Raw genomic sequence first — 26,618 nt, forward strand, 5'->3', positions numbered from 1 at the left:
CCTTTATGGCCCATCTACCAGAGCCCATAGCTTTTTCCAATTATATTATTATCTATTGAGGTGGGTATGTTGCACATATTCCCAGATTGTTGATCGATTTGGGTTTGTCAGCTGTTCTATTCAGTCACGCATGTGGGTAGCAGAGCAGAAGTGGTTGACCAGTCCTATGTACGTAGTCTGTATGCACAGAGAATGTCCGTGCCAAGACCTGACACCAAAGGAACCCCAGTGGCCCACAAGTTGTCCCATTAGCATGATCAAGCCCCAGGGGGATGGCTGTGTTTGATAATAGCTGTTCATTAAAAATGAACAGTGTGAGACAGACTGAGAACACGTCCTGCGCCCTGGGGGAGCCCCAGGAGAAGACCAGTACGGAGATCTCTGAGACACAGAAAGGAGAGGCACCATGGGTACAGGCTAAAAATAACACCTTTATCATTAACACGCAGTGGATTTATCAATGTTGTACCGTATGCCATTCAATTAAAACATGTTCTCATTTTGTCTCTTCTTTTTTTGCTTATGTGATAGATAAGACTATAGGCCTATCTTTCTATATACCTATTTACAACTGAAAAAGTCAGCGACTTAATCAACTGAATGTACATTATTGAATTTATGTCTCCTTTGGTATATAATGAATAAATTGTGCAATAACTTTTCATTGCCAAATATACATGAATGGTTTGCGCCATAAACATGACAACATTGATTCAATTCTAATTGGTAGCACATTGTTTAATTTCTACTATGTATAAACATATTTTCTGTTACACTGTACATGTAATTACAGTCCAGAAGGCAGATATTTTTAAATATCAATATTTACATTCATGCATCCATGATAATTTCCCTCAATGTACAGTATTAGTGACGCATCTTCAGTATCTGGGTACATTATAGGGTATATGGTAATACCTATGCATGCAGGGGTGGACTGACCATCTGGCATTTCAGGCAAATGCCAGATGGGCTGCTCCATTTTTTGCCATGTGATTCTTGCACAAAATTGGATTTTGTTGGCTAATAATGGGGTCCTCAGGGAAGACAATGAGCAAATGTGGGGGCCTCGAGGAAATAAATGGGCTGGTGTGTTAGAAATGACAGGGCCAATTTTTGGTCCCAGTCCACCCCTGTATGCAAATCACAATGCAAGGTCTGTGTTTACAAAATTCAACAGTAATGGAAAATTTCAGAGATACTGCCAGACATCCATCTATTGTGCTCTCTCTCACACACACACACACACACTCAAACACACATTATATACAGATGAACTGCACCTATGCCAAAAAGTAGCTTAATAATTGATTGATGCTTTAAATCAACTGTGTACTGTTTATAGCAGAAGGATGTTGAGGATGCCTGTGAGTGTGAGTCACATGTCCCTTTTGAGGCCATCCTCTCTGCAACTTAATATCCGGATTAGCCTCTGTTTAGAATCCTGTCCTCCACCACACAGCACTTGAGCCCTGAGCTCATGTGCACTGTTTCTATAGTGATGGGTTCTCCCCTTGCTGAAAGGTGGAACAATTAAAGACTGCAAAATCACATCAGAACATGGCAAAGGGCTTTTCACTGTCCACCACTGCCTCCCCTGGCTGTCTAACCATTGAGATGTGACGAAACAAAATGTAATATGACGTTAGTATTGTCGAGGGCATTCACCTGTGATAAGACTCGAGGGTAGTACAGAACAAGCTGCTAAAAGCATGGTCCGACAGCACACATTCACAAACTCAAAACACAGAAATCCCCATCATATTCGCTGAAGTCACAGGGGAAGAGAAAAAGGCATGTCAAACAGCAAGAGATGAAGAATTGATACCCAAAACTCATTGCAGAGCAAGCTGAAGTGTTTACTGTGTCAGTAGCAAATGAACAGTGGGCTTCAGTGGAGGCTGACTCATAATAATGGCTGGAACGGAGAAGATGGAATGGCATTTAAAAAAAATGGAAATCATGTGTTTGATGTATTTGATTCCAATCCACTGATTCCGCTCCAGCCGTTACCATGAGCCCCTCCTCCCCAATGAAGGTGCCACCAACCTCCCATGGTGGGCTTAAAGCATCAAAGCATTACAAATGAATGGTATGATTATTCAATAATTCATAAAAAATAACACATTTCAAATCATTAAAATGGAATTCATACGCAGACAATAAATACATAAATGAACAAATAAATACAATCCAGTTCTCAGCTGTGTTGTTGGTATGGAACATAGGAACTGACTTGATCCCCTTCTTTTACTTCACTCCTGTATATATTTTTTTAATTGCATAGTCAGATAATCACTATACATCCCAAATCACACCTGCAACTGTGACAGTGTTGTACAAATTCTGCTTTAAATATGAAAAAGGGTCTGAGGAGCATAGATGAGAGACAGCCCAAAGAGTAAAACCTGCATGCACAATTTCTTCATGATTTGGTCCTCGCAACCTCCTATCCCATTGCCGTCCTTCAACGTCTGTTCCTACATTATAGTTGCCTGTAAGAATTGCGGAGCTGTATAGATTGGTAGCCTAGCAGTCAACCATCCTCCTGTCAATGACACTTCGTGTTGACAACATGATGTTCAGTCTGGTGAAGTCCTCAATTCACTTTATTACTAGTTCTCTGAATCCACTTCAATGTTTTTGGTTTTTATGTTCTTTTCACTACTTTCCTTTATCTGGAAGTTTCCTTTCATCCAGGTGACCTGCTAAGAGAGAAGGAAAGGCGTTAATGTGTTTTAAACAGGTCAACCCCTGTGGCGTTCTAGGTAAGAGGGAATTGTTGCATTTTGGGTAGGATGGATGGTGGTGGTGGTGGTGGTGGGGGGTTATGGTTATGCCAATTCCTCTTCCTGTCAGTGAACAGTCTACACCACAGTGTTGTTGGGGCCCATGGCTTTCTTGTTGCGTGCACTCATGGCATACTCTCCACGACTCATCCCGTTCTCCTCTTTCCGTTGTGGTTTCCTGCAAACAAACACAACTTATGTTGACTGAAACTGGACAGTTTCATCTCCATCTCTTCATTCTAAGACTCAATCATGGATACTCTTACTGACAGTCGTGGCTGCTTTGCGTGATATATTGTTGTCTCTACCTTCTTGCCCTTTGTGCTTTTGTCTGTGCCCAATAATGTTTGTACCATGTTTTGTGCTTCTACCATGTTGTTTTGTTACCATATTGTTGTCATGTTGTGTTGCTACCACGCTGTGTTGTCATGTGTTTCTGCCATGCTATGTTGTTGTCTTAGGTCTCTCTTTATGTAGTGTTGTCTCTCTTGTCGTGATGTGTGTTTTGTTCTATATTACATTTTTATTTTTAATCCCAGCCCCTGTCCCCACAGGAGGCCTTTTTGCCTTTTGGTAGGCCGTCATTGTAAACAAGAATTTGTGCTTAACTCAAATCAATCAAAGTTTATTTGTCACATGCGCCGAATACTACAGATGTAGACCTTAAAGTGAAATGCTTACTTACAGGCTCTAACCAATAGTGCAAAAAAGGTATTAGGTGAACAATGGGTAGGTAAAGAAATAAAAGAACAGTAAAAAGACAGTGAAAAATAACAGCAGCGAGGCTATATACAGTAACGAGGCTGTAACAGTAGTGAGGCTATATACAGACACCGGTAAGACAGGCTAATTGAGGTAGTATGTACATGTAGATTTGGTTAAAGTGACTATGCATATATGATGAACAGAGACTAGCAGTAGTGTAAAAGAGGGGTTGGGGGGCACACAATGCAGATAGTCCGGGTAGCCATTTGATTATCTGTTCAGGAGTCTTATGGCTTGGGGGTAAAAACTGTTAAGAAGCCTATTTGTCCTAGACTTGGCACTCCGGTACAGCTTGCCATGCGGTAGTAGAGAGAACAGTTTATAACTGGGGTGGCTGGGGTCTTTTACAATTTTTAGGGCCTTCCTCTGACACCGCCTGGTGTAGAGGTCCTGGATGGCATGCAGCTAAGCCCCAGTTATATACTGAGCCGTACACACTACCCTCTGTAGTGCCTTGCGGTCAGAGGCCGAGCAATTGCAGTGATTTAACCAGTGCTCTCGTTGTTGCAGCTGTAGAACCTTTTGAGGATCTCAGGACCCATGCCTAATCTTTTTAGAAGGCTGCGTTTGGCCCCGCAGCCTTGTGAATGTTGACCTGTTTAAAGGTCTTACTCACGTCGGCTACGGAGAGCATGATTACACAGTCGTCCAGAACAGCTGATGCTCTCATGCATGCCTCAGTGTTGCTTGCCTCGAAGCGAGCATAGAAGTTATTTAGTTTAGCTCGTCTGGTAGGCTCGTGTTACTGGGCAGCTCATGGCTGTGCTTCCCTTTGTAGTCTGTAATAGTTTGCAAGCCCTGCCACATAAGACGACCGTCGGAGCCGGTGTAGTATGATTCAATCTTAGCCCTGTATTGACGCTTTGCCTGTTTGATGGTTTGTCGCAGGGCATAGCAGGATTTCTTATAAGCTTCCGGGTTAGAGTCCCGCACCTTGAACGCTGCAGCTCTACCCTTTAGCTCAGTGCGAACTGACTTGCCTAGTTAAATTAAGGTTCAATAAAAAATTAATAAAAATGTAACGACAGTAGAGATGCTTTATTTAACTTAAGAAAATACATAAATCATTCTACTCCTTAAGCCTGTGGTTGTTTACCTACGGAGAGATTGGATTTCATAGGCTGTTGTGGCTGGATGCACTGGTCAGTCATGCTCTCTAATAAGCTGAACAATAAAAAGTCACGTCGCTCTCAGACCCACGAAAGGAGAAGATAAATGAAACAGAAGAGATGCTGGATGTGGCAATTAGACACACTCCATTGATATTCGATAACATTTTATTTTACCTCAGAGAAGAGCTTATGTATACATAGAACATCAAATAAATACTAATACTGTAATATTCTATGTGAGTGAGATCCCCTCTCTTGGTTATGTTGGTTATGCTGTAATGCTACTCTTTCTTTGAGCCACATTCTGATGCAAAACAAGCCGAAGCACATAATCCTCCGCTATTATTGGTCTGTGAAAAGCAGTATCCTTTAATGCAAGCCATTTTCATGCATCCCTCAGTGCTTTTGTATTTATTATATTTGTCCAGTGTACTGTGTCTTCTATGCCGACCCCTTCAGCTGCTCTCCTCTGCACAGGCTTATGTAACCCAGAGACAGATCGGAATACATTTAGTACAGTCATTGTCCCACTCAATACTGTACACTGCCTTCAGTGGCACAGGGGGCCCTTAAGCTACATCTTAGCTCAGTGTCTCCTTCCCTCTCCTCTTAAAGCCACTGCTGGCCAGTCTGACCTGACGGACAGTCGTTCAGTCTAATCCAGACCAAGACTTTGCCCTGCCATGGGATCTTACTGGGATGACATTTAAATATTCAATAAAATATATTGGTCACTCTCAGGCATCATCCACAAATGCTATTTTTACAATTACTAATGCGATATCTTCTTGCATAAAGAGAGTATTTACATCTCCATGGATGTTACAAGCCTTACTGTAGTACTAACTTGGAGACACTGAACTTAGAGTCCACTTGTTAGTATAACAGAATGGTCACTAATGAGTACTCAGTAGCTTCCTGACTAGCTTCCTGTCTGGGGGTGACAGTTGGCTTCCTAGGTCTCAGGCAAGGTTACCCATCACAGGAGACAGTGACAGGGATTCAATGCACTTCCTGTGTTGTGCTATCCGTAAATGTAATCTGTTGGAGTGTGTCCGGTAGTGGGCCAGACAGTGGTGGTGGTGGTATTGATGTCTACCCACAGACAGCGGCAGCCCTGCTGATAAACAGATGCTGTGTTCTCCTTCTGGGACCTAGGACAGCCTGGGAGAGGAAACTGCCGGGCCCAAGGGTACCAACACATCCTGTTGGGAAATGATTGGCTAGTGCTGGTGTGTGTGCATGTGCGTGTGTGCATGTGCGTGTGCATGCACGTGTGTGTTTGCTTTCCCAAAAACCTTGGTGGTGATGGCTACCCACAGACAGTGGCAGCCCGGATGATAAACAGATGCTGTGTTCTCCTTCTGAGACCTGGGACAACCTGCCAGGAGAGGAAACTGCCCGGCCCAAGGGTACCATGGAACATTTTATTTTGCAACGTGACCCAAATGAACTACCCTCCAGTGCATGCATTATGACATTGGCTGAAATACTATTCACACGTAACTATTTCATGTTTCAAAACAATTTCTTTATCTAGAGGAAGGGTACTGCTATGGGATCCCCTATGGCTCCTAACTATGCTAATTTATATGTTGGTTACATGGAGAGACAGGCAATTCTCAATACTCTCAAAAATGTTATTATTTGGAAATGGTACATTGATGATAATTGTTGTTTGATGAACTCTTGAACTCTTGTTCTGAGCACCTGCAATTTCCTATGCAATCTGACACACGCCAAATCAGTTTCCTTGATCTTCTGATTTTGTGTGAGGATAACAGTTTGTTGAGGGCTGATAGCTGTTAGCCGCTTCCCTTGAAAAACAGTTTGCCCTACAACCAATTCTGTCCAATCAAAAGATTTTGCAAAAAACCATCATATTGACAGAAACATGGCTGAGATGCAAAGAAAATTCACGGAAAGGGGATACAAAAATGGTCAGATAAATACTGCCGATGAGGAAATCCAAAACAAATCTCGTAAAAAGAAACATTCTTGTTACTACTCGCTATTCAAAGTGCTCTGAATGAATTAAGGGAATCGTTCACAAACATTGGCACATTTTAAGATCTGATGACAGTATAGGTATAGGGCTCCCGAGTGGAGCTGGGGTCTAAGGCACTGCATCTCAGTGCAAAAGGTGTCACTACAGTCCCTGGTTCAAATCCAGGCTGTATCACAGCTGGCGGTGGTTGGGAGTCTCATAGGGCGGCGCACAATTGGCCCAACGTCATCCAGGTTTGGCCGGGGTAGGCAGTCATTGTACAGTAAATAAGAATGTGTTCTTAACTGACTTGCCTGACTTGCCTAGTTAAATAAAGGTCAAATAAAAAAATAAAAAAATAAAATAGGTATTCTCACGGGGCAGAAATCTCTGAGATCAATTGGTAAACTCTCATTTACCATCCCAAAATAACCCCACACAATGTCTGGCTTAGCTCAATGCTCACTTACAGTGCCATTGCAGAAAGAAAAAGTATGTGAACCCTTTGGAATTACCCAGATTTCTGCATAAATTGGTCATCAAATTTGATCTGATCTTCATCTAAGTCACAACAATAGACAAACATAGTGTGTGGGAGGCCACCACGGATGAAACCACTGCTGTCCAATAAAAAACATTGCTGTACGTCTGAAGTTTTAAAAAGAGCACCTGGATGTTCCACAGCTCTACTGGCAAAATATTCTGTGGACCGATGAAACTACAGTTGAGTTGTCAGGAAGAAACACACAACACTTTGTGTGGAGAAAAAAAGGCCCAGCACACCGACATCATAAACCTCATCCCAACTGTAAAATATGGTAGAGGGAGCATCATGGTTTGGGTCTGCTTTGATGTCTCAGGGCCTGGACAGCTTGCTATCATCGACAGAAAAATGAATTCTCAAGTTTATCAAGACATTTTGCAAGAGAATGTTAGGTAATCTGTCCTCCAATTGAAGCTCAACAGAAGTTGGGTGATGCAGCAGGACAACGACCCAAAACACAGAAGTAAATCAACAACAGAATGACTTCAACAGAAGAAAATACCCCTTCTGGAGTGGTCGAGTCCTGACCTCAACCCGAGTCATCCAAAGAATATTGCTGAACTGAAAACGTTTTGTGAAGAGGAATGGTCCAAAATTCCTCCTGACCGTTGTGCAGGTCTAATCTGCATCTACAGAATGTTTGGTTAAGGTTATTGCTGCCAGTTATTAAATCCAAGCGTTCACATACTTCTTCCACCCTGCACTGAATGTTTACACGGTGTGTTCATTAAAGACATAAAAATTGTTTGTGTGTTATTAGTTTTTATTTTTTACCCCTTTTTCTCCCCAATTTCGTAGTATCCAATTGTTGTAGTAGCTACTATCTTGTCTCATCGCTACAACTCCCGTACGGGCTCGGGAGAGACGAAGGTTGAAAGTCACACATCCTCCGATACACAACCAACCAAGCCGCTGCTTCTTTAACACAGCGCACATCCAACCCGGAAGCCAGCCGCACCAATGCGCCGGAGGAAACACCGTGCACCTGGCCACCTTGGCTAGCGTACACTGTGCCCAGCCCGCCACAGGAGTCACTGGTGCGCGATGAGACAAGGACACCCCTACCGACCAAGCCCTCCCTAACCCGGGCGACGCTAGGCCAATTGTGCGTCGCCCCACGGACCTCCCGGTCGCGGCCGGTTACGACAGAGCCTGGGCGCGAACCCAGGACTCTGATGGCACAGCTGGCGCTGCAGTACAGCGCCCTTAACCACTGCGCCACCCGGGAGGCCGTGTTATTAGTTTAACCTCTCTGGGATATGTGGGACGCTAGCGAGAGAAATTCAAATAAATTACTATAAAAATCTACGTTTCATGAATTCACACATGTAAGATACCAAATTAAAGCTACACGTGTTGTGAATCCAGCCAACATGTTAGATTTCAAAAAGGCTTTTCGGCGAAAGCAAACAATGCTATTATCTGAGGATAGCACCACCGTAAACAAAGAGAGAGAAGCATATTTCAACCCTGCAGGTGCAACACAAAACGCAGAAATAAAATATAAATCATGCCTTACCTTTGACGAGCTTCTTCTGTTGGCACTCCAATATGTCCCATATACATCACAAATGATCCTTTTGTTCGATTAATTCCGTCGATATATATCCAAAATGTCCATTTATTTGGCGCGTTTGATGCAGAAAAACACCGGTTCCAACTTGCGCAACGTGACTACAAAATATCTCAAAAGTTACCTGTAAACTTCGCCAAAACATTTCAAACTACTTTTGTAATTCAACTTTAGGTATTTTTTAAAGTAAATAACCGATAACATTGAAGACGGGATGATCTGTGTTCAATACAGGAAGAAAACAAACTGATGATACCTTTCTGGTCACGCGCCTCTAACAAACAGTACACTTGAAGTGACCCTCATTTTGAACAGGGCTACTTCTTCATTACACAAAAGAAAAACCTCAACCATTTTTTAAAGACTGGTGACATCCAGTGGAAGTGGTAGGAACTGCAAGAAGGTTCCTTAAATTCTTGATTCCCAATGAAATCCTATTAAAAAGAGAGTGACCTCAAAAAAAAAAGAATCTGAATGGTTTTTCGTCGGGGTTTCGTCTGCTACATAAGTTCTGCTTTACTCACAGACATGATTCAAACAGTTTTAGAAACTTCAGGGTGTTTTATATCCAAATCTACTAATAATATGCATATCTTATCTTCTGGGGATGAGTAGCAGGCAGTTGACTTTGGGCATGCATTTCATCCGGACGTGAAAATACTGCCCCGTCACCAAGAAATTAAGCAGACTGTGTTTGTCTATTGTCGTGACCTAGATGAAGATCAGATAAAATTGTATGACCAATTTATGCAGAAATCCAGGTATTTCCAAAGGGTTCACATACTTTTTCTTGCCACTGTACAAATCTAGATCCTTCAAACACTCCCAAACAGGGAAAGAGATCCCAATCAAAGGTGTTATCACGTGCTCCACTAAGGCAGTTATTTATCTTATAATTTGTTCTTGTGGAAAAAATTATGTGGGCAAAACAAAGCGCAAATTAAAAGTAAGAATCCCTGAGCATCGTAGCACCATTCTGTGCAAAAACTGGAAGTACCCAGTTGCGGCCCACTTTTTGGAAGCAAACCACTGTATTTCATCCCTTTGCTATATCGGAATTGAAAACGTCACCCTCCATAGGAGAGGGGGTGACCTTGACAATGTATTGTTAAAATTCAAACGAAAGACCACCTGGATCTTTAATTTAGAGACAATTACTCCATTCGGGCTCAAAGTAGAGTTTGATCTCCTGAGGTGTCGACCTGTTGAACCCTCTACAACCACTGTGATTATTATTATCTGACTTTTCTGGTCATCTATGAACATTTGAACATCTTGGCCATGTTCTGTTATAATCTCCACCCGGCACAGCCAGAAGAGGACTGGTCACCCCTCATAGACTGGTTCCTCTCTAGATTTCTTCCTAGGTTTTGGCCTTTCTATGGAGTTTTTCCTAGGCACTGTGCTTCTACATCTGCATTGCTTGCTGTTTGGGGTTTTAGGCTGGGTTTCTGTACAGCCCGTTGTGACATCGGCTGATGTAAAAAGGACTTTTTAGATTGATTGATCTGAAGCCATTCTTGTGATTATTGTGTTTTTGCTAGCCATTGTAAATCATGTTTGTAGGACTATGTAGCCAAATTGTATCTATGATCAAGTAAGTTATCCATTCATGCTTTTTTATATGTTCTATCTATACCTCTAAATCAACCAATGAAATCAAGCCACAGCTGGCCATGATTACAGACACCTGTGTGTGTCCTTTCAAACTATTTAAACCTGCAGTGTTTGTCATTATACCCTGATGAAGACAGCCTGTCGAAAAACAGTGGCTATTAAGCTCCTAGAATGTGCAGCTCTCCTTTTCTTTTTCAAGGGCCCAAGCGTACCAACACATCCTACTGGGACAGTATTGGCTGGTGTGTGTGTGTGTGTGTGTGTGTGTGTGTGTGTGTGTGTGTGTGTGTGTGTGTGTGTGTGTGTGTGTGTGTGTGTGTGTGCGTGCGTGCGTGCGTTTGTGTGTGCATACTTTTATGATTGGAGATTGCTAGGGGAGTTGGGATACACCAGACTTCCCCACTGAAGTCTCCATGGACCACTGAAAAGGTGTTTAAAGCCCCATAACTTTCTCCACTGGCACTGACCTAGTCTCAAGTCAATGATCATCAATGTTTTTCTAGCAGGCCACCATAGAGGGCAGGGTGTTCGGGCCTCACAGCGACCTCTACCCAGCCCTTCAATAATAGATGTCATGCTGTTGACACGTGGCAGGTGGCTACACAACACTTCACAGGTCAGATTAATATTTCATATCAAAGCTGTGCAATCGCAGCACACGTCCGTTTGAAGTTTGGGGAAGGGATAATGTTGAGGTTGGGACATGTGTTGAGCTGTTTACAGTTATTCTCATACCATCTGGACATTAGAGGAACATGCTACTGTTTAAAGACCCCTCTTAAAGTGTTTTCACTTTTCACTGTTTCGGAAGTGTAGTAATGAAATATCATAAAACCAGAATATTATATATGCTTTGTAATAAATTCATTAAAGATACAGTATATTTTGCTTCCTCGTGAAATCTTTAACTGAATGTTTATGCTGGATTTACCCTGAACATAAACTGTCCTGATTTGTCCTCCTTGCTGGACAGAAATCCCAGAGGAGCGAGTAATTGAGAAAAACAGGCACAGTGTGTTGTCTTGTTTTGTTGTGGTGTTTAGATTCCCCGCATTGCTGACAGCATGGACTGCAGCATCATGTCTGCTGTTTGGATAGCACAGCACTGTCACACAGCACGTCTGAATCCTGCTCTCCATGCTCACAAACATCAACTCCCTTGATGCTATGAACTGAATTGAATGGAATTGGATGAAATGGGTTTCGTCCAACCTCTTTGCCTCTGACCAATGACTGGTGGAATAAGACTATGAGACAACAAAACAAAAGGCCAAATGTGTGCAACCCAGCTAAGGGACGGTCGGGGCTTGCAGAGATAGCGCCTCTAGTGTCTGTGCTGCTGGGGCCTTGGCCACACTCCAGCTGATTGTCATTGGGAAAGCCTTGAGCACTGAGGGGCTGGACGGGCTATATATAACTGTTTCTGTTTTTGTCACTGACAAAACCTCTCTCACGTTGTTATTGACTAAGACACCCAATTACTGCTGTTTCCCAGCTTTGGTAGACAACATTCATCTGTCTCTGTTTCTCTGACTCTTTTTCTCTCTACATTCTTTCTCTCCCTCTCGGTCAGAGAGGATCCATGACAATTTTCAAATCAATATTTTTGATTTTTTCATTACCTCTGTTTCCTCAGACTGATTTGTTATTGGCTCAGGGCTCATGTGGGCAGTCAGACTGGACCTTAGCATTTCTCCCTCCTCACTCAGTCACCGGGGATGGAGGCTTGGCGAGGCACAGAAGTCTGCAGTCACAGAGCCCACCTCCATAAGAACTTCAGGACACGACCCGCTTGCATGTATAAAAGATGTAGCCTGCGACTGAATGACTGTGCAAATTAATTCATAAATAATGACTTGGGTTTGGGGCTACAGCGGCCCGTATTGCAACAACACTTTCCTGCCATAGCTGCATTAAAAAAGGTGCCCCTTGGCTACAGAGGGGGCTGGTGAATTGCCATAATGAATTCCAGAGCCAACCTCCCATTACTTACACTGCCTGACTTAGCCTGTTTGTTGTTTGAGAAAATGATAAATATAATCCTACTGAGGAAAGACATATGTAACATCCAGTCTTTACACAGTTTTATGAATAACAATTTGATGTATTCAAATAATGTTCAAAAACGTGTCTCCAGCTGTGACTGTATATCTTCTTTAGTCACACTGTGCCTGTTAGCGTGTGTGTGTGTGTGTGTGTGTGTGTGTGTGTGTGTGTGTGTGTGTGTGTGTGTGTGTGTGTGTGTGTGTGTGTGTGTGTGTGTGTGTGTGTGTGTGTGTGTATCATGTGTGTCTGTGTGCACAGTATGTGGGTGTTTAAGTGTCTGAACATGTGTGTCTGAGTGCCTGTGTGACACTGCCTGAATGTCAGACAAAGAATTAGGTCTTGGTTGTGCTGCAGGCTAAAACCCCACATGCAGTGGTGGAAAAAGTACTCAATTGTCATACTTGAGTAAAAGTAATGATACCTTAATAGAAAATGACTCAAGTAAAAGTGAAAGTCACCCAATAAAATACTACTTGAGTAAAAGTCTAAAAGTATTTGGTTTTAAATATACTTAAGTATCAAAAGTAAATGGAATTGCTCAAATGTACTTAAGTATCAAAAGTAAAAGTATAAACCATTTCAAATGTCTTAAATTAAGCAAACCAGACGGATAGGCAGGGGCACACACTAACACTCAGACATAATTTACAAACTAAGCATGTGTGTTTAGTGAGTCCGCCACATCAGAGGCAGTGGGGATGACCAGGGATGTTCACTTGATATGTGTGTGAATTGGACCGTTTTCCTGTCAAAATTTAGCGAGGACTTTTGAGTGTCAGGGGAAATGTATGGAGTGAAAAGTACATTATTTTCTTTAGAATCATAGTGAAGTAAATGTAGGCAAAAATATAAATAGTAAACTACAGATTCTCCCCACAAATGACTTAAGTAGTACTTTAAAGTACTTTTACTGAAGTACTTTACACCACTGTCCACATGGCCTTTCCTCCGATGAGCCAATCCAAACAGGGGGAAATAGTTCACATCGTCACTACGGCGACACGGTCATGGGCTTTCCTCCGATGAGCCAATCCAAACAGGGGGAAATAGTTCACATCGTCACTACGGCGACAGGGTCATGGGCTTTCCTCCGATGAGCCAATCCAAACAGGGGGAAATAGTTCACATCGTCACTACGGCGACAGGGTCATGGGCTTTCCTCCGATGAGCCAATCCAAACAGTAGGAAATAGTTCACATCGTCACTACGGCGACAGGGTCATGGGCTTTCCTCCGATGAGCCAATCCAAACAGGGGGAAATAGTTCACATCGTCACTACGGTGACAGGGTCATGGGCTTTCCTCCGATGAGCCAATCCAAACAGTAGGAAATAGTTCACATCGTCACTACGGCGACAGGGTCATGGGCTTTCTCCAGTAACCCATCTTGGCTTTACATTCACATCGATTCAGTTGCTAGTCTAAAAAGCTCTGAACAATTATGCAATTCAAAATCAGCCCACGCCAAGAAATAGAACAGGGAAGTATTTCAATGTCTAGAACACTGCTGACAGGAACTGCTGACTATAGCGCAGGTCTTTCAGATCATTGGGTTATTCCCAGTAAGATTATAGATATAATTTCCATCTAACTTGCTTTATGGAGAAAGCTGCATTGTGTAACATTATGTATGATATCCAGTATTAACGAGTGACAGTGTAATGACTTGTTGTAGGTAGAGCTTTCCAGATGATCCCTGTGACCTGTTCCATTACTGTGACCTCTGAACACCCTCTGACCCATAACACAGGCCACGTGTCCTTCTTTAAAGCAATAACAACATGGCAATGACATAGCAACAACCCCCAGAATCAAATATTTTTCACAGTCACTAATTATTGTTGTAACCTGAGCAGTGTTTCAGGTTGTGTTGAAAGCTTAATAAAATACAGAATAATTGAATTGGAAAGGAATATGTATGTTCTTTTGTTTAGATTGATGTATTCCGAATGGATGTCGGCTATACGAATGACAAGACGCAGTCTTTTCCATGCCAATCTTGTTGACATAGGTGACTGACATACCTCTTTATGGCCTTGTAGCAGATGATCATGGCTGAAAGGAGGAAAACAGCTGAGGCACAGCCCACTGTTCCAAGCACTAGGATCTCCATCCACCATGGCCTCAACAGCGGCAGAGGGGACTCAACCACTGGGAGTGATGAGGAGAGGGGGATGGATAAAGAGAGAAAAATACAGTTTCATTTTCAAACATCATTAGCCTTCTAACACAGCACTAGCACTTGGCCGCTTATCGAGATGAGGTTATCATGCAAACTGCTTTAGCCTAGATACTGTGTTTGTCCTACAGTATGTATTACATCATAAATGCTTCATAGACAGCCATTCTGTCTTAGCACGGCATGATGAAAGCTCATCATTAATGCAGCAACACCACACCCCATGTTGTAAATCAACTTGCCAGTGATCTGCTTAAAAATTGATTGATTCTCAACCTTCTATTACTATACTATTACACCATAAAGCTCTGGGCCTGATTTGCTTCCTAACTCTGGATAGCAGGGTAATGCTCACCTGTTCATCAAATTCTTAGGTTAAATGTTCAGAGATATCTAACCCTGCTCCATTAATCATTTAAAATGCAGTCAACCTTTATTACACAAGCACTCCATGTCCAAACTGATTCCACCTACAGGAGCGCCATGTTATGGTCACATGTCTGACTGAGGGTTAGGACTATGTACAAGTACAAGGACACACACCAGGGAACTTATATTACACTCAGTGCAGCTTAGCAACGAACAGTATCTGAATGGTGTACTCCATGCCCTCACCATCTCTCTAGACCTTCCCCTGTTCTCTCTCTCAACATGTTTTTTCTCTAGCCACGTGCTGTTTTCGCTCTCTCTCCCTTTCAATCTACTCTTTTTTTAAAGGTGAATAGCCTACCATAGAGACAGTTAAAAGCTTTGTGGCACTGACAATACTGCTCAGTTTGACAGGAGGGAGATCTTAGGGGTCCCCAGCAATAAGCATGTCTCACTCTGTCTGAGCGGGAATCCATTTGACTATATTTAAGTATTAAAACATGAACTGAATATATCTCCCCAACCCACTGCCAAGAGTGTAATGATGGCTGGGTTTAATAATGTAGGTTTATCATCCAGGTTTATCATGCAAAAAAACACATCCCATGCATTCAGAGTATAGTTTTGTTGTGAATGAGAGGGAGGAATTGACTCCATGGTAACGCACAACCCGTAGCAATGCTGTGGAATATTTAAACACTTTAGATTCATCCAGAGCAAATGACATGGCACGTTTCTCCCCAGCACACCACGTCATAAGTCAATTTGAATGTAAAATCTCCTTTGAGCCCAACTTCAGTTCTAATCCTGCATTTCGGATTCAATTCAGTCAGGGGTACGGATCTACTTCAGTGTGATAAAGCTCTCTCTTTTGAAGGGACTTCTGAGCCATTTTTTGAGCACATACTTTTACTCAACACTGCCAATTTGCCTCATTTAAAACTTTTTGTCAATACAATCTCTCTTGTTGTCCCACTTCTTCATGCATATTTATGTATTATTTTGGGACCAGTCCAATCAGCTCCCTTATGCATCTGGCACACACCAAAACAAACAGATTTTACAGCAGCAATGTTTACAGTTCAATCCTTTCCTTTGAAGTTTGCCTCTGTTATTTATTCAAAAAGTTCTCACTGAGGCCAGATGACCAATGTTTTGCCTCCTTCCTAATACACGAACAACATAAATATGTGCCTTCTTCCCAACCTTCCATAGACTATGATTTAAAAATGCTATTTTCACATTTTACTCCAAGAAATGAATACTTTTTTGCCAAGCCAAGAGGTTTTGCTTTGCCATTGTAATGGTTCTCTTCTTTTCAAACCACATAATACAGAACGACATGCTGAAATGTACAGTCAGAGAATTCAGAGAATCTCATAGAATCATTCAGGGAACCTTCCATGCAGTGGCCTTGGCAGTAGTCACAGAAAGATCTAGAACCATAGAAAAAGAACAACAGACATGCATAAACATACACACATATTGTGCATCTATTTGTATAACGCTTTAGATTCATAAACAGGGAATTAGAATATGGTGACACAATACCCAGCCAATAAACTGTAGACTATGTTTACAGCTAAGACCCGATGGGAGAGTCCTGCGTTCATGATCGACAACATTGTGGACTTATACATCAACAGGTGGCCGATAGGTTAGGTAAGTTAGAGTCACAGTGGTCACTGACAGCCCTATCTTCTATTCATAGATGCCTCACTTAGTAATTTAGGAGGAAAGAAGGCCTATCTGAATTGACCAGACAGAGGAAATAATTTAATCTGATTGATTGAACCCTTTCCACAGCTGTCTGTTGAGCATTTAACGATGAAGTGCCCCTGCACACTCTCAGTATGAAGTGTTTCAGCTGACTGATTTTCAACAGTCTCAGTGTTAACCTGGGCTGAGTGCACAATCAGCAATGCCTGTCCCATATTTCATAGCACTGCTCATTACAGTATTCATGACAACATACAAATCATATCACCAGTTATATTGACAAACTATCCTCTTTCCACCATCGCAATGTCATACATTGATTCATATAGTTGATACAACTAATTTGTCAATGACAAGAACGTCCCCGTATCAGATCAGAAACATATCTGATCATTAGTTAAGCACTGAAATATGTTGAAGGAGACATGGAAACCAGTAAGGCAAGAAACTATACACAAAACTGTGTGGCAACGCACACACGCACACACACACACACAGTCAGTGGTCCCATCTTGACTTACAAAATGAAGACGGGACTGCCGGGACTGTTCATTAGCCTTCTTATCTGTTTCAAAACCCTAATTTAATGAACTCATCTGTGTTTTAACAAGGGGGTCCTCGAGGGGAAACCAAACCACTGAGCCTGGCAGGACAGGAGGCAGAGATTTCACAGGCAACTGTGTACTCCCGAAGGTAAAGCCAGGCACAAATGATCCCTCTATTCTGCTGTGAACATCCTGCCGGCTCTAGTATCAGGCACTTGTAGTCTTCTCAGAAAAAGCCTTTCTCCGTCCACACACACCACACTCTTCCACTACTCAGAAACCTCATGTGAGAAGATGCAAACACTTCATTCCACTACAGATGGTCTGGTAGAAAATCAGAGTAGCAAGACACTTAAAGTGAAAAGGTTTAGATAGATACAGGCACTGGAAGTGAGCCGGTTGTGAGTGAAACAGGTGACAGTGAGACACGATAGTGAGACAGGAGAGTGAAACGGCAGAGGCTGGTTGGTGTTGTGTGAGACAGGTGTGAGTTGAGCCTTACCTGTGGCCAGCAGTAGCCGTGGGGGAGGTGGGGGCGGAGGCGGGGGAGGAAGGGGAGGGTAGCTTCTACACTGGCATGCCAACTGGCAGTGTTCGCTCACTTTCTCAGCTACAGTCTGTGAGCATGACCTCTGGAGTTCACCCTTATGGACACAGAGAGAGAGAGAGAGAAAGAGAGAGAGAGAGAAAGAGTTTCACTATTCATTATGCATTCAATAATATTTACTTTCATTATCCACCCCCAAAAGACATATTTCTGAAAAAGTCTGCCTTTTTAATGATTAAAAATGATTGCGAGATGAGAGCTTAGAATGTTGATATATGCCTACTGTAGCCTACTTACTGAAATGTCCTGCACCATTAGTGCTAGTGCATCAGCAACTAAACCATCAGGGTTTGTGGTTTGGAAACCTCTGGATTTCCACTCAGTAGTACCCAAGATCATATCCCTCTACTATACTGCTTCCCCAGAAGCTGCATTCATAGACATACTGGATGGTACCATGCCTACGGCTGCAACCCTCTCCCTCAGAGAAACCACCCACCACCAGTGGGCAGTAGGCTGCCCTGAGGAGTGTGTGTGGGTGGACTTGGAAACTCGAGCAGATCACATTACACATGAACCTTGGCAACATCCCGCGCCTGCACAGCCGGCTCACTGCTCTCTGTAGGCAGCAACAAGGGCCAGGGGTTAGAATGCTCATCCTCAACATCATATTCCAGATGGGAATCTATAGCTCTCTATGTGCTACTTTCCAGGAGCCTACCACTTTCTGCCTGCCTTCCTGTGAGTGTGCTTGTGTGGGTGCGTGTGTAACAAATCACTTAATAGTATATTTCACATGAAAATATTGCATCAACTGACTGGGAACTACAGCTGATTACCACTCAAAACTTCTCCATAGCTGGTGCAATAGTGTGAGAGTGCAAAGGCAAGAGGCACATCAATAAACATAGCGTGTTTTTTTAAAAGTATATATTTGATATAACATAAAAATGTGACAAGAGCAGGATCAAAAGCTGCTATTACCAAAATCACCCTAAAATAGAGCTCCACTTACGTTTGTGTAATAACTCGCCATGCGTAAAATTACAATAGGCGCGCACGAACACAATACCTACCTGGCATGAGAGTAAAACCAACGATAGAATGCAATGACCGAAAAGAAGAGGCCAAAAACGTAAAATAAATGGTATTAGATCTTGGACCAGCATTCCTCCTGAGCTCTTCTCGAAGACACTAGACAGCGTAGCGAGTAAACAAGCACGGTATGCATAGGATTGGACCGTTTGGGAAATTCTCATTCACCCTATCCAAGTCGTCGGCGATATCTGTGACTGGCGTCTCCAGAAATAGTTTATGCCATATTAATTTTGCTCTTGAATTTCCGTTGTCGTTGGCATATGACAGGCAAGGAAAGCAGGTGACCAGGCAATCCCAATAATTCATATATCTAAAGTTATTTATCTGGGCACTCAAACCCAATCCGAATAAATGCGCTATAGGTCGATGTCCAGCGCTGTGAATCCAACCGATGCTCCGTTACTCCGTGTGATGTGAGAGCGGTAAACGGGACATAGGCTACCTTACATTCTTGCCTGTCAGCATGCATGTATGCAAATACTCAAGCCATCGAAGTTTGAGCAAATTATGTAAAAAATATCCTTTGAATTATTGTCCAACACAACTCCCCCAAAAAGCTGCAGCCCCGTAACACATTTCCTCAGCTTATTTAATAAATCTTACTGTATTTACAAATATATACAACTCTGGAGAGCAGAGCAAAGGGTTAAACTGATGCATCCCTCTGCCTAAAGACTATAGATTAGGCGGAGAGCCTCACGGTACCATCGCGCATTCAGTGTAACTCGCACTTGACGTCCTCGCGTAGTGCCCTTCCTTTCAGCTCATACTTGACTGCGAGTAGGCTCCGACCTATTCTCGAATACCACGAATGGTAGGAAAAGTTGATCAGACGAGAGAGGTTTATCGAGACACGTAGGTCGAAATGTCCAGTATGCAAGAAAATAACATTTATGAATGGTAAGAATAATGTTCACACCGGTCTATCCCGTTAAGCGGCTAGAAGACGATGAGAGCGGGTAGGAGGGATGAAGCCATCTGAGGAAACCACTCAGAAGACTGGATGGAAGTCAGGATTCAGATGTGGGCACATAATACACACAATAATAGCATATTGTAGAATATTGTATAACCCATATATGTATATACAAAACAATTAGTGTAAAATACAGAAACATGTTGCCTTTACAGTAGTCCAGGCTATATACTGCGGTTTGAAATGTGGACATCAAGACTCAAGCTTAGAAACCATCAAGACTCAAGCTTAGAAACCATCAAGACTCAAGCTTAGAAACCATCAAGACTCAAGCTTAGAAACCATCAAGACTCAAGCTTAGAAACCATCAAGACTCAAGCTTAGAAAGCAAAATGCGATTTTTTCAAAGTTTACGTGAAAAAGTATAGTAGGCTAAATTATGTTTATTCCCCATATCTTACTCTTTGGATGGGACGCACTAACATTGGGGCCAATTGCAGACCCTACTGAGGGAGCGGTAGGAGAGGAAGGTTACATAACAATTTCGACGTGCATGCAGTCCTCTGTAAATAACAGACACCGTTATCCATAGTCCATGTTTACGGTGTCTCTCTCACAACCTCAGTTGACAAGCCAATGTGGTGCTCTCAAAACATGAAGCCTAAGCAGCTCTCTCCATATAATTATCCTCTTCCTCCCTGATCAGCACAGAGTGGAGAGGGTTTCTGCACACTAAAGGTCGATTACTTCCTTTAACTAGAAAACTGCTCTTAACACTTTGGAGTGGAAAACACAAGACTCTTTAAAAGGTTAATTGCAGCTGTTACTTACTGTAATTGTTTTTGATTAAAATGGTAAAAAAAATATATAATTGAATAGCTTCTTAGCAAAGGGCCATTTCTATCACTGTCTGGGAGTGGTCTGAGTGGGGAGGGGAAAACTGAAAATTTGCCATTATTGGCAGAGATGTTTGGAACTTTTTTGTCATTGGTCTATTACAGGGGTGTCAAAGTCAAATGGACGGAGGGCCAAATAAAAAAATCAGCTACAAGACGAGGGCCGGACTGTTCGAATGTTCATTGAAAAATTTTTAAATGACGCATATAGTCTAGTGAACCTAATTGAACCTACTGAAAACCTAACAAATATATTACAATATGATCAGATAAATAAAGCAATATTTTCTTATGGCTCTGTCAGTAATCTTTAATTTTCAACAGACACAAAAGACAAATTTCCTTTATATAAATATCCCCATAACATGAACATTAAATGAAAGAAACCGGTATTCAAGGCACCATCAGTAGACTATATTTTCTATTTTAGCAAAAGTGGGCTAAATTTACTTCAAAGAAAAAACAATAATAGCAATTTTCTATCATCCACTCAACTGAAATATTTTTAAAATATAATTGGATTGAAATACAAAAAAATAAAGTGCAAAAATCTATTAATCAAAAACAACACTTTGTTTAAGGAGAAGTAACATGCAGTGAAAACAAATATTAAATTTTAACTTTTAAACTTGAACTGAGTAAAAACTCTAAATATGTGATTGCACAGTAATGTTCACTTGTTTGAGGTTGAGGGTGATACTTGGTGGTGTCCCATCTTTTCCACAAGTTCATCAATGTTCGGGGTAAGGCTCTGAGCTGAAGAAATCCTCAGAATTGAGTGGAGGTGTTCAGCAGTAAGTCGACTTCTGTGTGATGTTTTGTTCAGGTTCATCAAAGAAAACAGTTGTTCACACAGGTATGTGCTGCCAAACATAGACAACGTTTGAGCAGCCTGGATGCGCAGCTGGGGCATTGTGCCGGGGAGGAAACGGGCGAACTCCGCAGCACCCACTGCCGCATATTTTGCCCTCAGTGCATCATTGCATTGGAGGTCAATCAACTCCATTTGGAGGTTTGGTGGTGAGCTTTCCACGTCAACAGCAAATGGGTTACCGAGCAGTTCCAACCTGCTTTTTTGTGCTTCAAAGTCAGCAAATCGGCGTCGAAAGTCAGCGGCAAGCATACCTATTTTATCAGCCAACTGTGTGCTCGGGAACGCACTGGTAGAGAGCTTCTCTTTCATGGTCTGGCAGCTGGGAAAGTGGCTCAAATTTTCTTTCCGCATCTGCGTCTCCCACAGAGTCAGTTTGGTTTTAAATGCCTTCACTGTACTGTACATATCAGAGATGACACGATCCCGACCCTGCAGCTGCAAGTTTATTGCATTCAGATGACTCGTAATGTCACACAGAAAAGCCATTTCACACAGAAACATTTCGTCTCGGAGTTGTGTTGTGTCTTTCCCTTTGCTGTCCAAGAACAGACAAATCTCCTCACGAAGCTCGAAACATCTTTGAAGCACCTTTCCCTGGCTTAGCCATCGCACCTCTGTGTGATAAGGCAAATCACCATGCTCCGTTTCTAACTCCGTCAGAAATGCCTTGAACTGGCGGTGATTCAAACCTTTGGCTCTGATAAAGTTAACTGTGCGCGTGATGATGCTCATTACATGCTCCATTTTCAAGGCTTTACCGCACAACGCTTCCTGGTGTATGATACAATGATAAGCTGTCAGCTCACCTGTCGCGTTTTCCTCTTGCATCTTTTCCCGTATCTTCGCCACCAGTCCGCTCCTGTGTCCACACATCGCAGGTGCTCCGTCGGTTGTCAAACCCACGAGTTTTTCCCAAGGCAGCTCCATCTCATTTACACATCTTGACACCTCTTCATACAAATCATGCCCCGTAGTTGTGCCATGCATAGGACGTAAAGCCAAAAACTCCTCTGTCACGCTTAGGTTGGAGTCCACTCCGCGGATGAAAATTGACAACTGGGCAATGTCAGAAATGTCGGTGCTCTCATCCACAGCCAAGGAATATGCAATAAAATCTTTTCCCTTTTTCACAAGCTGCTCTTTTAGATTGATGGACAACTGGTCTACTCTCTCGGCAATGGTGTTTCTGCTCAGACTCACATTTAAAAAGAGTTGCCTTTTTTCTGGGCAAACTTCGTCACAAACTTTAATCATGCAGTTTTTGATGAAATCCCCCTCCGTAAATGGCCGGGCTGATTTAGCGATCTCTTCTGCCAAAATAAAACTGGCCTTGACAGCAGCCTGGCCTTGTGATTTGGCTTTTTTGAACAGAGCCTGTCGAGATTTGAGGCCTCGTTTTAATTCCTCTGCCTTTTGTAGCCTTTGTTCCATGTCCATATTCTTGTTTTTGTCGCGTGTTTCGTTTCATAATGTCGTCTCAGATTATACTCTTTCAGTACCGCCACACTTTCTCCACACAGAAGACACACAGGTTTTCCAGCTACCTTCGTGAACATATACTCCGACTCCCACCTTGTTTGAAACCCCCGGTTCTCAGTATCCACCTTCCGTTTTGCCATTTTTGATGGGTATCTGAAAGTTAATTTTACTGTGATGCTGACGACTGCTGTGCCAATAAATATTGAAATGAAGCAGCCTACTGCTCGGTGCGTCACCTTTGCATTGTGGGAAATGTAGTATTGGTGCGTGTAAAAGATCTGCGGGCTGCCGGCTTGCTGCGGGCCGGTTCTAATAATAAATCAAGATCATCCCAGGGGCCGTAAAAAACCTTCTTGCGGGCCGGATGTGGCCCGCGGGCCTTGACTCTGACATATGTGGTCTATTAAAACCTCTACAGCTTCTGTGGGTCCCCTGCGGGACGGTTGAGCTAATGTAGGCTAAAGTGATTAGCATGAGGTTCTAAGTGACAAGAACATTTCCCAGGTCATAGACATATCCAATATTTCCAATTTACAGTAGCTATTACAGTAAAATAATACCATGCTATTGTTTGAGAAGAGTGCACAGTTATGAACTTGAAAATGTATTAATAAACCAATTAGGCACATTTGGACCATCTTGATAAAGAAACGTTGAACAGAAATACAATGGTTCATTGGATCAGCCTAAAACTTTGCACATACACTGCTGCCTCCTAGTGGCCAAAATGTAAATTGCACATGCGCTGGAATAATACATTATGGCCTTTCTCTTGCATCTCAAAGATGATGGTACAAAAAAATACAAAAAAACGCATGTTTTTTTCTTTGTATTATCTTTTACCAGATATAATGTGTTATATTCTACTACATTAATTTAGCATTTCCACAAACTTCAAAGTGTTTCCTTTCAAATGGTATCAAGAATATGACATCCTTGCTTCAGGTCCTGAGCTACAGGCAGTTAGATTTGGGAATGTCATTTTAGGTGAAAATTGAAAAAAGGGGGCGGATCCTTAAGAGGTTTAAACTAATTTGCAGCATGCTGATGTTACCATTGAAGGCCAAAACTCCATCCCACTAAAACTGGTTAAAAAAACAGACAGTCTTTTCAAACAGAACTTACACTAAAAGGGCATTATCATCATTTTCACAATTATACAGTATTATTCCAACCTCAGTGTGGAAATATATATAAATCACAGGAAAATCACATTTTGGGGATTCATTTTTATTTCTGGATAGTTGCTGATTGAAAATACAGTCTACACAAGATCTTCTAATCAGCAGGTTTGAACGGGTGGGAGTTTTGGCTTCTCATAGTGACATTACAATGCGGTAAATTGGTTAATAGTTCAGCCCTCGCTGCCAAAAACAGATAGTTTTCAGTTTTCCTCTCCCCACTCAGAACACTCCCAGACAATCCTAGAAAAAGTCTTGCTTGATTAATATTTTTTTGCAATGGAAATCTATTACAGTAAGGTACTTAATTCTTGCCCAGAAATGATTTGATATTGATTTTTTTTTAAATGGCTGTATTGGGTCTTTGATGATGTCTAATCTATTATCCTCACACCAGCATCCATTCCTGTGCCAACTAAACATTATGGGAAAAAGACTACTTATGGTAATAAAGGAATGTTGACTTTAATTTATGAACCATGACGGTATGACTATTTGCACAGCACATCAAACTCTATTGCTTTTTTCTTTTGCAGTGGCAAAGGGGAATTATTTTTGATGCAGTATTTAATTAAAAATGTTAACATCCAATTTCAGGCTTAATATTTCCTTCATGGTATTTAAAAACAATCCAATCAAGTCAAAGCACGGTTGTTATATGCCTATATGACCAGCAATCTGCTCATTATAAGGAGGTGGCCAGAGGGAAGGGTTGGCATTTCAAGCTCTACTGACTAGTGCAGTATAAATAACAGAGCTCGCAGCCCTTTCTGTCATGAGCGATAAGTTAGACACAAGACCTGGCATTTAAGAATGCTGTTGGCTTCATGAAATTTAACTGGCATCCACACCAATTATCCAAGTTATTTTTGATGAAGATAAATTCAGTCAACAAGTATACTGCAGCAATGCATTCTGTCTTCTGGGGAACAAAACATTTTTCTTTTTCACACGTTTGTCTTTTATATACAGTTGAAGTGGGAAGTTTACATACACTTAGGTTGGAGTCATTCACACTCGTTTTTCAACCACTCCATAAATATCTTGCTATCAAACTATAGTTTTGGCAAGTTGGTTAGGACATCTACTTTGTGCATGACACAAGTCATTTTTCAAAAAATTGTTTACGGACAAGATTATTTCACTTATAACTCACAATTCCAGTGGGTCAGAAGTTTACATACACTAAGTTGACTGTGCCTTTAATCAGCTTGGAAAATTCCAGAAAATTATGTAATGGCTTTAGAAGCTTTTGATAGGCAAAATTATATAATCTGAGTCAATTGTAGGTGTATCTGTGGATGTATTTCAAGGCCTACCTTCAAACTCAGTGCCTCTTTGCTTGACATCATCGGAAAATCAAAATAAATCAGCCAAGACCTCAGAAAAAAAATTGTAGACCTCCACAAGTCTGGTTCCTGCTTGGGAGCAATTTCCAAACGAATGAAAGCACCACGTTCATCTGTACAAACAATAGTATACAAGTATAAACACCATGGGACCACGCAGTCGTCACACCGCTCAGGAAGGAGATGCGTTCTGTCTCCTAGAGATGAACGTACTTTGGTGCGAAAAGTGCAAATCAATCCAAGAACAACAGCAAAGGACCTTGTGAAGATGCTGGAGGAAACAGGTACAAAATTATCTATATCCACAGTAAAACGAGTCCTATATCGACATAACCTGAAAGGCCGCTCAGCAAGGAAGAAACCACTGCTCCAAAAATGCCGTAAAAAATCCAGACTACAGTTTGCAACTGCACATAGGGACAAAGATCGTACTTTTTGGAGAAATGTCCTCTGGTCTGATGAAACAAAAATAGAACTGTTTGGCCATAATGACCATCGTTATGTTTGGAGGAAAAAGGGGGATGCTTGCAAGCCGAAGAACAACATCATCCCAACCGGGGGTGGCAGCATCATGTTGTGGTTTGCTGCAGGAGGGACTGGCGCGCTTCATAAAATAGATGGCATCATGAGGAAGGAAAATTATGTGGATGTATTGAAGCAACATCTCAAGACATCAGTCAGGAAGTTAAAGCTTGGTCGCAAATGGGTCTTCCAAATGGACAATGACCCCAAGCATACTTCCAAAGTTGTGGCAAAATGGCTTAAGGACAACAAAGTCAAGATATTGTAGCGGCCATCACAAAGCCCTGACCTCGACCCTATAGAAAATTTGTGGGCAGAACTGAAAAGCGTGTGCGAGCAAGGAGGCCTACAAGCATGACTCAATTGCACAAGCTCTGTCAGTAGAAATGGGCCAAAATTCACCCAACTTATTGTGGGAAGCTTGTGGAAGGCTTCCCGAAACGTTTGACCCAAGTTAAACAATTTCAAGGCAATGCTGCCAAATACTAATTGAGTGTATGTAAACTTCTGAC

At 42.1% G+C, this 26,618-nt stretch overlaps 1 protein-coding gene across 1 annotated transcript; it reads right to left on the minus strand.

Annotated features, from left to right (window-relative positions):
• Window positions 1–720: 720 nt before the first annotated feature.
• LOC139374254 (proline-rich membrane anchor 1-like) lies at window positions 721–19,622 on the minus strand. Its single transcript, XM_071115281.1, has 4 exons — window positions 18,868–19,622; window positions 17,747–17,888; window positions 14,457–14,583; window positions 721–2,967 (listed from the first exon to the last, which is right to left on the minus strand). The coding sequence occupies exons 1-4, from the start codon at window positions 19,048–19,050 to the stop codon at window positions 2,868–2,870; spliced, it is 552 nt and encodes a 183-aa protein (XP_070971382.1). The 5' UTR covers window positions 19,051–19,622; the 3' UTR covers window positions 721–2,867.
• Between the last annotated feature and the right edge of the window lie 6,996 nt (window positions 19,623–26,618).

Source organism: Oncorhynchus clarkii, chromosome 19 (genome assembly GCF_045791955.1).
Source record: "Oncorhynchus clarkii lewisi isolate Uvic-CL-2024 chromosome 19, UVic_Ocla_1.0, whole genome shotgun sequence".
Classification (NCBI taxonomy): domain Eukaryota; kingdom Metazoa; phylum Chordata; class Actinopteri; order Salmoniformes; family Salmonidae; genus Oncorhynchus; species Oncorhynchus clarkii.